At 41.6% G+C, this 13,921-nt stretch overlaps 1 protein-coding gene across 1 annotated transcript; it reads left to right on the top strand.

Moving 5' to 3' along the window:
* The first annotated feature begins 1,721 nt into the window (after nt 1-1,721).
* On the top strand, nt 1,722-13,703 carry lrp13 (low-density lipoprotein receptor related-protein 13). Its single transcript, XM_053229238.1, has 19 exons — nt 1,722-1,815; nt 3,981-4,139; nt 4,509-4,721; nt 4,817-5,049; nt 5,159-5,288; nt 5,450-5,637; nt 6,189-6,372; nt 6,758-6,967; nt 7,068-7,242; nt 7,377-7,578; nt 7,715-7,961; nt 8,080-8,372; nt 8,476-9,013; nt 9,706-9,825; nt 9,904-10,011; nt 10,627-10,860; nt 11,663-12,128; nt 12,724-12,832; nt 12,923-13,703. The coding sequence occupies exons 1-19, from the start codon at nt 1,722-1,724 to the stop codon at nt 12,950-12,952; spliced, it is 3,933 nt and encodes a 1,310-aa protein (XP_053085213.1). The 3' UTR covers nt 12,953-13,703.
* The last annotated feature ends 218 nt before the right edge of the window (nt 13,704-13,921 follow it).

Here is a 13,921-nt window from a genome sequence, read left to right as displayed (position 1 = left end):
TAAGCTCTTTACAATCGCTGTTGTAAATAAGATCAAATGGTTGCTAATTCAAATCCTAGCACTATCAGAACGATCCTCTCTTCAGCCTACGCTGCGTTCATAAAAGTGTGTGTTTAATTCATACATGTAAATGTAGTGTAGGTACGTAGTCTAGTTTATATGGAGTAGTGATGTTAATGGCTAGTGATGAGAATTCACCATGTAAGTTATAACTGGGGTCAGTAGACTGTGGGTGAAGGAAGTGCGTCATTCCTCTGCAGTCAGTTAAGGAAGACAGAAGAAGAACTTTCCCAGAAACTTGTGGTCCTGAGTGTAGTGGGAGCAGAAGCTTGTGGGAGTAGGTGTTTGTAGATCACAGGAGAGGATCTGTGGAGCCTGTAGGTCCCAGGATGGTAGCTGGAGCTTGTAGACCTCTGGCTTCATGAGGAAGCTGTAGTCCTCAGAACTTCAGAATGCTTCAGTATCAACGGCGGCATCACTACATCACACTGATATCACACTGCCAAGGCATTTGTGTACTAGGATATTCAATTGTAAATAAAAAAATAGCCAATGTTTACGTCAATGCTGTTTGAAGTTTAATTTCAGAAGATAATCACATACCTGCTTTGGAAACTTACTTAAAAGAATTCCTGCATGCAACACCGATCCACTGAAGGGCATCACACACACATCCACACACATCTCGGGTTAGGTCATAGCTTCAAATCTGGAAGCAGTAAAGAAAACAGGGCAGTCTGATGTTTAAAGAAAAAAAAAATATATATATATATATATATATATATATATATATAAAACCGAGATCAACAAATAAACTATATATATTTTTTAAAAAATGTATCATATTAAACACAGGTAAAAACACAGCCCTGCCTACATCATAAAACATAAACGTATACACAGACTGTAGATATTCTTATTCATTCTTATTCATCCAAATCAACAAACACAACAAATTTTATAGTTATTTTATAGGTACCAAGCCCAGGAGCCTTATCTATTGTAGGATGAAAATAAAGGGCTAGGTCAAGGTTAAATGTAATAATAATTTTATAAAAAAGATCATATTACCTGTGTTAGTCAACAGTCAATACCAGATGTAGTCTTTTACATACAGGAGAATCCCATGAGGAGAATTTTTAAAGTATAGTGCTGCAGTAATGGCTGTGGATTAACAGCTGCACTTCACACTTTTGACCAGCAGGTGTCACTAACCTGCACTGAGTTTAATTAACCAGCAGGAGTCAACCTTTTTTTCTCTCAGTAGAAAAGAGAAAAGCTTCATCTTTACATCACTCACACACTCATGTATGGCTATGGATTATGTAAACAGAGATGTTAACAGTCATGTAGTGATGCACATGAGATGCACCTCTTCCTGTCGCTGGGGTGGTGTATACCTTTAGAGCTACACTACCTCCACCTTTCCAGGTAAAAGACACACATTAACCTCTGCGTGTTTATGATGTATGTTCATCTACAATATATCAAATTTCTGTACGAGAAAGATCAAGCTCAGAAGCAATCAGGTCTATTTTAGTGGAATTAAAATGCATTTCTGTATCAATGGAAATCCCCGAAACTTCACTTATATTCCCCTGAATGATCCGTTAGAGTAATTAATAATTGAATAATGGCACTAGATGAATGTATGTAGAGCGGCTCGTGCGGGTGGGAGCCTATAAATGAGCAGCGCGCGCGCCGGGCCTGTGTTTGCAGCCATGCGGGCGGTGCGGGTGTTGCGGGTGCTGCGGTTGCTGCGGGTGCTGTGGACGCTGAGCATCGCGGCTTGGACGCTCTCTGCACTTCTCCCAGGTCAGATTACAGCCACATTCACTCCACGAGCCTGTTAGAGTGAGTGCAGCTCACATGTTCACGCCATCTTCAGCTTGGAGCTCTGTCTGGAGAGATACTGATTAAAATGAGCGCCATGTGAACTCTGAGTACAGATTCAGCTCTTCAGATGAACTCCACGTGGAGAAGCTGTCCAATGAGGTGTAAAGTGTTTTAAACTCCAGACTGGAGGTTTCTGAACCCTGAACACACCTTCTCCAGCTGCTGAGGGGTTTATTATCTGAGGAATAGAGTCAGGAGATGTTGGAAAGCAGGATCTCATGCTTGAATCTGTGCTGGAGCTGAGAAATCAGGATTTAAATCTTTTTTTTTAAACTTAATTCATAGCAAGAAATGCAGCTCTTAACAATAAAGATGTTAGAAAACACATCTTGTAGCAATGCTATAGAAGCATGGTTTCTAATGAGCAGATCTTCTGATTGCACCAAAGCACACTGTGGTTTAAGAACAGGTTAAAGAACTATAAGCTTGTGTGTGTTAGTGCTCCAGTAACTGAGTCTAGAAATTAAAATCTGTTGTTTTAGGTTTCATCTGTTTGTGTTTCAGGTTTGTGCAGCACACAGACCGTGTGATTTCATAGTTCAACTGAGAAAGCCTTCTTTGTTCCTTGAAAGACCCCGTGTTGTTGCCTTTAATGGTCCTTTTCCTAAATCGTGAAATCACTATCAAGTCTTTGCGTTCAAGTGCACTGCTAACACTAGCTAGCTAGTGAGCTTGCTCTATATTTGCATCTTCCTAATGTTTTCCCATGTTTAAAAAAAAAAAAATAAATAAAAAATGCTCATAATGTAAGTTGAAGACCCAGGCGATAATTTTTTTTTTTTTTTTTTTTTCTTTTTCTTTTCTTCTAATCTTCAACTATCCAGTTTCAGTGAGTCTGTGCCCACGAGAGCCTCTGATTCTTGTTCTTGGCTGAGAGAAGTGGAACCTGATGTAGTCTTCTTCCGTTGTAGCTCATCCACCTCAACGATTAATGTTTTGTGCATGATGAGATGCTTTTCTGCTCACCACTGTTGTAAAGAGTGATTCAGCTACTTTGTCTTTCCTGGCAGCTCGAACCAATCTGGCCATTTTCCTCTGATCTCTCTCATCAACAAGACGCTTCCACCCACAAAACTGTCACTCACTCAGTGGTTTTTGTTTTTCCACTCCATTCTGTGTAAACTCTAGAGACTGTTTTGTGTGAAAATCCCAGCAGGAGATCAGCAGTTTCTGAAACACTCAAACCAGCCCATGTGGTACCAACAACCAGGCTATGATCAACGTCACAGAGATCACACTTTTTCTTCATTCTGATGTTTGATGTGAACCTTAACTGAAGCTCTTGACCTGTATGTGCATCATCTTTTGCATCGTGCTGCTGCAACATGATTAGAAAACTGCATGAATGTGCAGGTGTTCCTAATAAAGTGGATGGTGTGTGTGTGTGTGTGTGTGTGTGTGTGTGTGTGTGTGTGTGTATCCAGGCAGGGGTTCTTAAACCTTTTTGCAGCCAGGGGCTCCTGTCCTTTCAAGTGACCAATCAATTACATTTACAGCTATGATTAAATAATGACAATAACGACATTGACACTAGTTGATGGTAACGTCCACCACTAAATTGTGATGTTTAAACCACCAATACAATACAGTAAGAAAGTAAGTAAGGGATGCTGCGGATATAAATCACAGGTCCCACAGCCCACTTTGAGAACCATGGCATTATGGGACCTATTTTTTGATTCAGCAGCCTGTATTTACCTTATACGAGTGCACTACATGGAGTAAAAATGGTGGCTCTGTGCTTTATACCGTGTTCTGTATGTCCAGTAGAGAGTAGTTAGCTTTTCAGTTCCCTAGCTGCATATAACTCCACTGTATAGGGTGTGAAAAGGGTTTCTAAACTATTCAGTGTACTATATACACACACAGAGGAGCCATTTATGTTTCAACTCCCATCTTGATAGCTTGAAAGTCATTTGGAATTTAGCACCTTATTTGCTGTAACACAATGTGCACTGCATAGTGATTGAACTACGATAAATGCTTACCTTAATTTAACCACCTGTGTATAAAGTAATCCACAGGGTTCTGAAGGAAGGGTTTCACCCTGTTGATCTTCATCACGGTGGTGTTTCTCTCCGTAGGGGGTAGCGTGAGCGCCCAGGAGCCTCTGCGCTGTCGGTTTGGCTTCACTCCGTGTAAAGACGGCTCTGACTGTGTGCTTCACCACCATGTGTGTGATGGAGAGATGGACTGTCCTGATGGCTCTGATGAAGACGGGTGTTCCTCAGTGTGCAGCATCGGTGAGTCTGTAATGAATCGATTGGTTAATTTAACATGTGAAAAGCATGATTTCAGTCCATCATGGTTTGGAGGAGCTGCAGAATAAAACATTGGATCAGCTCTTTATGTAATTGTTCTTACAACAATGAGGTAAAGGGCGTGTATATAATCAGTTAAACTTTTGATCAGGTTTTGCTTTTTATATCTTATTGGGAAAGGTTTTACTGTATGAATGAGGGAGAGTTCAGGTGAATGGGTTTCACTAAAGCATGTACTGCTTCCCAAACACATAATTAAATCTCACAGCAACGGATTGGCTCGCAGTACTCCAGTGAAATTCCAGTATGGATGTGGTGTTCTTTAATCCTGTGTTGTCTGTGTGACATCAGGTCAGTTCCAGTGTGCTCATGGTAAGATGTGTATCGAGAAGAAGCAGCTGTGTGACGGTGTAGCACAGTGCCAGGACAGATCAGATGAGGTGGACTGTTTTAACCCGGAGGAGGGCTGCTTTCACCGCTGTGACAAAAAACACTGCCTTTCTCAATCGTTTGTGTGTGACGGAGAAGCTGACTGTGAAGATGGCAGCGATGAAGTGGACTGTGGTAAAAAAAAAAAAAAAAAAACTCATGTTTCAAGTTTTAAACTGAGACTAAATGTTTCCAATTCACCCTTTTCCCTCTTTTGAAACTCGATCCAGGTGATGGGAGCTGCAGCAGTGCAGAATTCCAGTGCAGCAGCGGTCAGTGTGTGTCCATCAGCGCGCGTTGCGATGGTTACTCAGACTGCCAAGATCACTCCGATGAGGATGAGTGTGTCTCACAGGTGGAGTGTGCTGATGATCAGCATCGCTGCCTGAACAATCAGCAGTGTGTGCTGCAGGAGTGGATCTGTGATGGAGAGAACGACTGCAAGGACATGTCAGACGAACAGGTAACCCTGATGTTCACGCTCAGCTGGGGAACAGAGTTAGTGTTGCCTTCTCCAGGAGGACATGTAGAGTACCTTCACATTTGTTCCATCACTTCCTGTTTGTGCGTAGAACTGTACAGAGTCTGCAGTGCAGTGTGGCGAGTTTCAGTGGCCGTGTGCGTCTCAGACTCAGTGTGTTCCTCAGAGCTGGCGCTGCGATGGCACCAAAGACTGCAGAGACGAGAGCGACGAGGCGGGATGTGAGTCAGAACACACTCGAGTCAGTCCTGGAAAATCCTCTAAAGTGCAGAGTGAACCCTCTGCTCCTCTGAACATTTAACCGTGTGTGTGTGTGTGTGTGTGTGTGTGTGTGTGTGTGTGTGTGTGTGTGTGTGTGTGTGTGTGTGTGTGTGTGTGACAGGTGAGCCTGTGTCTTGCGCTCCTCATCAGTTCCAATGTGACAGTTTGGAGTGTTTGGACCCCTCACTCCTTTGTAACGGTGACGCTGACTGTGCAGACGAATCGGATGAGGGCGGAGCCTGCAAGAGTGACACGTGTTCTGACCAATCGCAATGTGCACAGGAGTGCTACAGTACCCCCAAAGGAACAGTAAGCCTCCTGCTCTATTTACTCTAAATCATTTATATAATAACAGCTTGACTGCTTCATTTACACTCACAGATGTTACTAACTAATCAGGAGCCAGAGTCTAATTCACTGTATTTAATGTCATATTTATCTATTATGGCTTTAATTTGAACAAATTTACTCTGAAGTGTAGATCTACGATCAGGATTTTGGGGAATGTTTTAACTAGTTTTTTTCCTCTAGAAGAGTGTCCTAAAGAAAATGGTGTAGAATTCTGATTATAGTCCACTCTTCACATTAATAAAGAGTTTAACTACAGCTGTTTACTGTCATGTTTAAATAACCTCTTAAACATGTTACACTGATGTGATTTATGTTCTTGATTTAAATATATAATGACTCACAAGTCTGAGCATTTTGTTTAAAACCATGTTTTGTTCAATTGTGACCTTATTTGCCTTTTAAATTAGACTATTTACTTACCATTTTACTGCAAATGTGTGTGTGTGTGTGTGTGTGTGTGTGTGTGTGTGTGTGTGTGTGTGTGTGTGTGTGTGTGCGCGCGCGTGCAGCGCTGCTGGTGCAGGAAAGGTTACGAGCCGGTAGACGGTGGTGCGGAGTGTGTGGATGTGGACGAGTGTGTGAAGACTCCAGATGTGTGTGATCACTCCTGTATGAACTCGGACGGCTCGTATGAGTGCTCCTGTAATCAGGGTTATGTCCTGGAGCCTGACGGACACAGCTGTAAGATTACAGGTAAAGAGGAAAGTGGCTTATGATGTGTCCTGATTCAGTACACCTTCATTTACACAATAAAGTGGTCGTGTGATTGAGAAAACGGTACATGATGAGAAGCTTTAGTCTCCCTGTGCATAGTGCAGATTAACGTGTTAAATATATCTTGGAAAAAGCGTTTTGTCAGTTAGCAGTCTGTCTCATGCTAACTGGCTTCTCTTACATTATTCTCCACCCAAAAGGAAAAGAACTGGAGATAATTTATTAGTTGTATTTTAACCCTTAGGCACTTCTGCTAGAGATACACTAGCCTTGCCAGTAATCGAAAAGGTAGTTTTTATGCTAATTAAACTGAATTGAACTAATTAAATTGAACTGTTCAGCATGTCCTTTCCTGTGGTTTCAGGTGAGGCATACCTGTTGGCCTCTATACAGTCAGATGTCTTCCTCATCAGTCTCAGGAGCTCCAGCCTGGAAGTTCTCTCCTCTGAAAAGCAGCCCGTCCTCGCTGTGGATTACGACTGGAAGGAGCAGAAAGTGTACTGGATAAACATGGATGCTGAGGCTGTGATGTGGACTACGCTGGACCAGAAGAGCAGAGGAACGCTAATCCGAGGTGCAGCCTAACACCTAAAATCAGCATAACCTATTTCTACACACTGGAGTTGAAAAGTTGAGGTGGTGAATTTTTTTTTTTTTTTTTTGTGTCCTTGTAGGTGTCAGGACGGAGTGTGTCGCAGTGGATTGGGTGGGGCGGAACCTGTACTGGACGGACAGAGCAGAAGGACAAATAAATGCTGCGAGGTTGGACGGTTTTAGGGCGGAGCCTGTGGTTATTGTGGACGAAGACGTAGATGAGCTGCGTTCATTGGCCTTGCTACCTCAAAAAGGGTAAAGTCTTACTATATAATAAAGAAAAATTAGGCATGTTCATACACGTCTTGATTATAATTCATGTAGGCATTTTACAGTAACGTGCAAGACTTTTTCCTATGAATAACATGGTCACTATATTTCTGCATCAGTCTGATGTTCTGGTCCGAAACGGGTGATGAAGCTCAGATCGAGAGAGCAGGGATGGACGGCTCAAACAGACGAGTGTTGGTGCGTCGTTCTCTGCACTGGCCCATGGGTTTAGCAGTGGATCTGCTTCAGAACCGGCTCTACTGGACTGATGAGAAACTGCGCTGTATCGGATCAGCCACGCTGGATGGAGATGATGTTAAAGTAAATCTCAGCCTCCTCCTAGTTTGATGAGCAGCTGTTAATTTGAGTGATGTCTCTTAGCTGATTATTTAATATCTATTTGGTGGCTTATTGTTTGCCTTGTTAATTCTGAGATTTAAACATTCATATCTTGAAGATCCTGCAGCTGATGGAGACTCTCAGTCCGTTCTCGTTATCAGTGTTTGGAGATTTAGTTTACTGGTCTGACACTCGCAGAGGAACCATCCAGAAAGCTCAGAAGGTGACGGCAAAGCAACAACTGGTTCTGCTCAAACGGCTCGGCCAACCATTCGGTGTCAAGGGAAGTACCACTTCTGAGTCATCTAATGGGGAATTAGATCTTCCTAGTTGCTGTCTCATGTCTCCACATAAGTTCAGCTCTGGTTTAAGATAAGGGCTTGGTTGCCTGTGCACTACAGCACTAGCTAAGAGGAACACTGTAGGATGCTGGCCAGATAATACACCAAGCTATCTAGTGGGTTTCAGCAATTATGGAATGTTGACGGAAAGTTGGAGAGCACCAGCCAGTTAGGGGAACACTGGAGAATTTCTTCTCAGAAGGTACCTATAAAACAAGTGTGTACTATCTGTTTAAACAGGTGATTCATGCTTTGCTTCAGCCGAGTGTTGAGAACCCATGTGCCTTAAAGCGCTGCTCTCACCTGTGTGTCTTGGCACCTGGACTGAATGCAGTGTGTAAATGCCCACCTCAGCTCCTGCTGGATGACAGACTGTGTTCCAAACCAGAAGACACCACCTTCCTTTTGCTCATGTCCGCTACTTCAATATCACAGGTACACACACACACACACACAGATAGTCTTGTTGTAGAAATATTGTTTTAACTGTATGTTCACTAGACTTGCTCGTGAATCCTGTTGTACATGGATGTTTCAGGTCTATGTACACAGCAGGAGTTCAGGCGTTGGTCTTCATGACTGGCCGGAGCATCAGAGATTTGATCTCCCTGAAGGGAGGGCAGCTTCAGCGTTGGACCTTGTCCTGAAGGAGCAGGCGGTCTACGTTCGGGACGCAGCCGCTGGTGCTGTGGGCCTGTTTAAACTGAAGGAGGCAGCAGTAACGTGGCGTGGAACGCTGTTTAAGCTGAGGAAGGGCACGATAGCGGCGATGGTTGTCGATTACATCACACTGAATGTGTTCTGGAGCTCCAGACATCAACCTGGAGTGTACGTGACCTCAGGAAATGGAATACACACTGCCCTGATCATTGATGAAGGCATGGTGCGCTCCATCGCTCTGCACCCTCCAACAGGGCGGCTGTGTTTCAGTAATGCTGAGCTGCAAGGAACAGGAACGCGTCTGGAGTGCGCCTACATGGATGGAGGGAACCGCACTGTGGTTTGGGCTGGAGCCGTTAATCCGGTCTCACTGAGCCTCTCGGATAACGGGACCACGCTTTACTGGGCTGATACTAGTGAGTGTTCTCTACTCTTGTGTTGTACACCAGATGATTTCTGTCAGGATTGTGTTCCAAACAGCATGTTACTGTATTAAATATGTTAAAGTAGTGTACCACCATAGACTCCCATAAGTGGCGCACTGCTTTTACATAGCATACGCATATGCCAATATACAGTTATTGATTATTTTGCTTTAAATAGCTTCCACCCTCGTACTCCACTGAGCAGGAAGACGTTTTAGAAGGCACCATAGTTTCATATGCCTAAGGATCCGAAATAGCTGTGCACGTGTTTTCATCACAGAAGACAACTTCTGTGAGGGCGTTTGAGAAGCTTGAATCATTTATGGTTAGAGGTAAATGGGATAATGGTTTAGAAGTAAAGAATAAAACACGATGGCGTGTGCTGTTGTAGGAAAACAGTCTACGACGAGGTGAAGCCCAACATGAAGTGGAGTTACTGTTACCACACTGAAGTGAATTCTTTCCTACAGCACACATTTATTCCACTTCTGCCTCTTAATAAATGAGAGATCCTGCTTTCTAGCCTCTCGTTTTCCTCTCGGTTGAAGTTGAGATTAAAAAAAGCAGCTTGGTCATGTTAAGAAAAAGAAAGAACACACTCTGTTACATCCCTCTGTTGCATTTTCTTTTAAATGAAATCATACTTCTTATGTGCAAGCTAATCTTCTGGGTTTGTCCTGCAGGTCTGGGACTCATCAGCTCAGTTAGAACTGATGGATCTGAACATAAAGTATTGAGAATTGAGGAGCCTATAGTGGCATTCACTTTAGCCAACAGTGTCCTTGTCTGGCTCACAAAGACTGGTACGCAATCCTTCATTTCCATTCTACTGATTTATAAATGTAGTAGTTGATCAATTCGATGCGATTGTGTCGTTGCAGATTCCACAACGTGCTGGTTCAGTGAGGATCATCAGACAGCGACGATGTGGTTTAAGGTGAAAACGGAAGTGCTGGACATAAAGGCTTTCCGTAAACCCAGTCAGAACGGTGATCAAAGTTCTCTATACATCTACACCCACTGTGTGTATAGGTTTAAATATGGACCTTTCAGTAACACTGAAGCAAATTTAATATTCTAACACAAGGCTACTTCACCTTGAATTACTACTGTGATGTAATTATATGTATACACTGCAATTATGTGCACAATTTCATTAGCATTTGGCTTTGTCTTCATATAAACACCTAAATGAAGACAAAGCCAAGTGCTAATTTATATAAATACAATCTAAATACCTAATGTATATATTAATATACAAGTGCTCATCAGATCTTACAAAAGTGCCACAGTTTGTTTGCAGTATATTGATAAAAATGCAGATTAGATTTACTGAATGTGCTTAAAGAAAGATATTAAAGTTTAGTGTCTTCATCTTTATATAACAGGTGGACAATATATGACCATTTGGTTTAAGAAGGACCTTCTATAAAAATGCAGAACAGAGTTTCCACCATAAACATCCTTTAAGTGTATCTATTTTATTTATTTATCTATTTATTTAATAAAATATAAAGGATAATGTGTAATGTTAATACAAAAATGCAGAGTGGACTGATGTTCTTCACCTGCTGACGTCCCACCGTCTCCTGCTGTGTTTTTAGGCACTAATTTGTGCTCCAGTGGAAATGGCGGCTGCAGTCAGCTGTGCTTAGCGTTTCCTGGTGGAAGGACATGCCGCTGTGGGCGGGGTTTCCTCACCACTAATGAGATGAGCTGCGTCACCGACCCACGATGCCCATCAGGCACAAAGCCGTGTCTCCGTGGAGATGAATGTGTACCCCTAGAGCAGTTCTGTGATGGAGATGCAGACTGTGCTGACGACTCGGACGAGATCTGTGAGGAAAAGTAGTCTTATTTAAGCCTAATGTGCTCTGATTCAGTCCACTGGCTTTTATTTCGTTTTTCAGAACTTGGTGTTGAAATATTATGAAATCTGGCCAAGTCTCTTTAAACATTCATTATCACTTGTCTCCTAGTGTAATGAAGCATGGAGAACTGTGAAGGGTCTTTTTTGTTTGTGTTTTTTTAGATGGATCTGAGAACTACTTTTGATCTGGCCATTTAAACCAAAGTTGTCCTAATTTGGTGACTTGATGACTTGATCATCTGTGTAGTGGGAGGAGAAATCACACTGTATGGAGTAAGAATCATGCCAATAGCAATGTGAATTCAAAATGCAAAAACCTGAATTTGAAAGTTATTTATTATACCATTTGAATTTTGAACTAAAATGGAATTTACTGCCTTGCGAAAAATCAGAAATGGAATTTCGTGCTTAAGCGTGTGCGAATGTTTGCGTACGATGAATTTCTAAAAAGCATTCTCTCTCTAATTCACTTACAAAATAACACCTGGGTAACTTGCAGGCAAAAGCAGTCAAATGGAGAATACATTAATTCAGATTTCTAATGGAATGATTCAGTGAAGACGTTAGGAGAACAACTTCTGATGTCGCTTCCTCTACCTGCCTTTTTTCAGTCTTGTTCGTCAATATTAGAAGCCAGCCAGTTCTCTTTTCTTAAGTCTTCTCTTGGTTTGAGGAAATGTATAAAATCAGTACAACAAGTTTCTACAGACATCTTTTCATCTTTGACTCCTGACAACAAAACAGATTTGTTTTTCTCCTTTTGGTTTCAGGTGTCCAAGACCAACCTAAATCTGCTGAGGGTGTTGAACCAAAAGTTCGTCCCAGCTCCACATCTCCACTTCCACCACGGCCAGGAGCTTCTGATGGCCCTGTTTTATTCAAGAACAGAGGCTCCAGTAGTAACGTGTCTCCAAAATCCTCTCATCCATTTGTTCCTGATGTTCCTGTGGACAGTCCTAAATCTCTCTGGCCTGACTCGGACGACATTAAGGTGGAAAGCGTGGACTCTGAATCGTGTGGGGCGAGGTTGTGTAACGGGAACGGCGAGTGTGTGTTGTTGGATGGACAGATGACGTGCGAGTGTGTGTTGGGTTACGGAGGAGATCGTTGCGAGTATGAGGTTGGAGGGATGATGCAGGGGCCGGTCATTTACGCCACCGTGGGGTTGGCTGTCGGAGTCATTGTCCTTGGCGTGATCGTTGGGATTATACAGAAGAAGAAGGCTGCAAATCAGAGGTGGATGATACTACAGCTAATTATCTGCTGCATAATTCACTTACTAATTAGTTAATACAGGTTCTGAGAGCATCACAGGTAAAATCAGTACTTTTATAACAAACAACTCTACTGGTAGTCATAGTAACAAGCAGCTTATTGATGCAAAAACAGTAACACCCAGTGACTTTATTTTGCTTCTGTTATTTTGATAAATCCTTTTTGTCTTTTAAAGGAAATTAAATCATGAAACCAGATTTTAAAATATGCTGTTTTGCCAGTTTTTACAAGAAACTTAAACATTTAAGTTACATATAATGTCCAGTGCAAATAATTTTGCCTCTTAGAAAATATTTAAGTTCAGCTTTTACATCTTTAATTAAATTCCTAATATAATTTAAATGATTGTAATTCAGAACAGAGTTTACTGGGATGTTATACAGTGTGACAGAGAACAATCTTAAATCACAAAGACTAAAACTAGCTTTAACCAGAAGGTATGGTTGTGAGCAACACCAGTCAAAACGATTGTACAGCCTGAGTGATTAAGGTGTTAGTAAATGGTTTTGTAACACAGGGATCTCTAAACTGAGCATTAACAAGTGTGTTTTTGCAGGCAAGCAAGACCGATCGTGAGGGAAACGAGTATGAGAGATCTGTCGCCCCGAGCCGAGACCTCACTCACACAAAAGAACAGCAGGTCAACAGATCCCGAGAACCCCGAGGTCTGCTAAAGATAAAAAAACAACTTGATTTTCTTAAACTTCTCTGCTGGTGTGTTTTGTGCTTTCAGTCTAACTCTGATTTCCTCTCAGCCACAGGATGTGATGTCATCAGGGGATTAGGTCATGTCGAGCTTTCCTGTGCAGCGTCTTAGCGTGAAATAAAGTTGCTGCTGTTTGAGCACTGCTTTGAAATGTATTTGAAATGTTTGTGCTAGTTTGCCTGAAATGTTGGTTCTGGCAGATTTGCTCATGCAAAGTTAAGATTTGTTCAACAGTGCACTACAAATGTGCTTGATGTTTGTTGCAAACCCATTGGTGGGGTCTGAAACACCTCCATCCAAACTTCAGCCTTTCTTCTGGTAGCCATTTCACCAAAAAATGACAACAGTACTGTAAAAAACATTGCCAATAAGTGTTAACATTTTTAAACCACTCTGTAGATCTGAACCCTTGAATAATGTGCACCATCTTCACTCGATTTTTTTCTATTACCTACAGAAAATGTGTGTTCCAGTAAGAGCCATTAGGAATTACTCCCACATTGAACTAATTATGAAGTTAAGTCTTAAATATTTAAGTTAATATTTAATGAATTTCGGTTTCTCCAGCAGGAACACATGGCTTCTTCCTACAACTGGAATGCCATTACGCTTTCAGTATATTTTCTATATTAATGAAATGATAATCCAGAATTGTCGATCATAATCATTTTAAAACCACAAAAGTCCAGAGGTGATCAGGAACTAGTGCGGCAATGGATGACTTTAAATAGGCTGTAATGGATGGAAATTAAGCACATTATGGTTGTTTTAACAAGTGATTGCTGTAGTGTTGGAAGGAAATGACCATTAAAAGTCTGTAAAGCACTAAATGAGCTGAGATTTTAATTTTTATTGCAGTTTGTGTTCAAGTTCCTGGTAGTGAGCCTCACATTTCAGATTCTGGTGAATGAACACAATTCTTAATATTTGATATAACAATAGCTATAAAGATTAATAACCAATGCTGTGTATAGTAAGTATTCTATATTATTTAAAATAATAATAATCAGACTTTTTATAAAGGCTCTCAAGTCAAATTTTGAACTTA

Source organism: Pangasianodon hypophthalmus, chromosome 24, assembly GCF_027358585.1.
Source record: "Pangasianodon hypophthalmus isolate fPanHyp1 chromosome 24, fPanHyp1.pri, whole genome shotgun sequence".
Lineage (NCBI taxonomy): Eukaryota > Metazoa > Chordata > Actinopteri > Siluriformes > Pangasiidae > Pangasianodon > Pangasianodon hypophthalmus.
This window is presented reverse-complemented; position numbering and strand designations above follow the sequence as displayed.

Coding starts and splice junctions, on each gene's coding strand:
- lrp13 (XM_053229238.1), top strand. CDS start 1,722: ATGCGGGCGGTGCGGGTGTTGCGGGTGCTGCGGTTGCTGCGGGTGCTG. Junction 5,638..6,188: donor ACAGTACCCCCAAAGGAACA/GTAAGCCTCCTG, acceptor GCGCGCGTGCAG/CGCTGCTGGTGCAGGAAAGG. Junction 9,014..9,705: donor GCTTTACTGGGCTGATACTA/GTGAGTGTTCTC, acceptor TTTGTCCTGCAG/GTCTGGGACTCATCAGCTCA.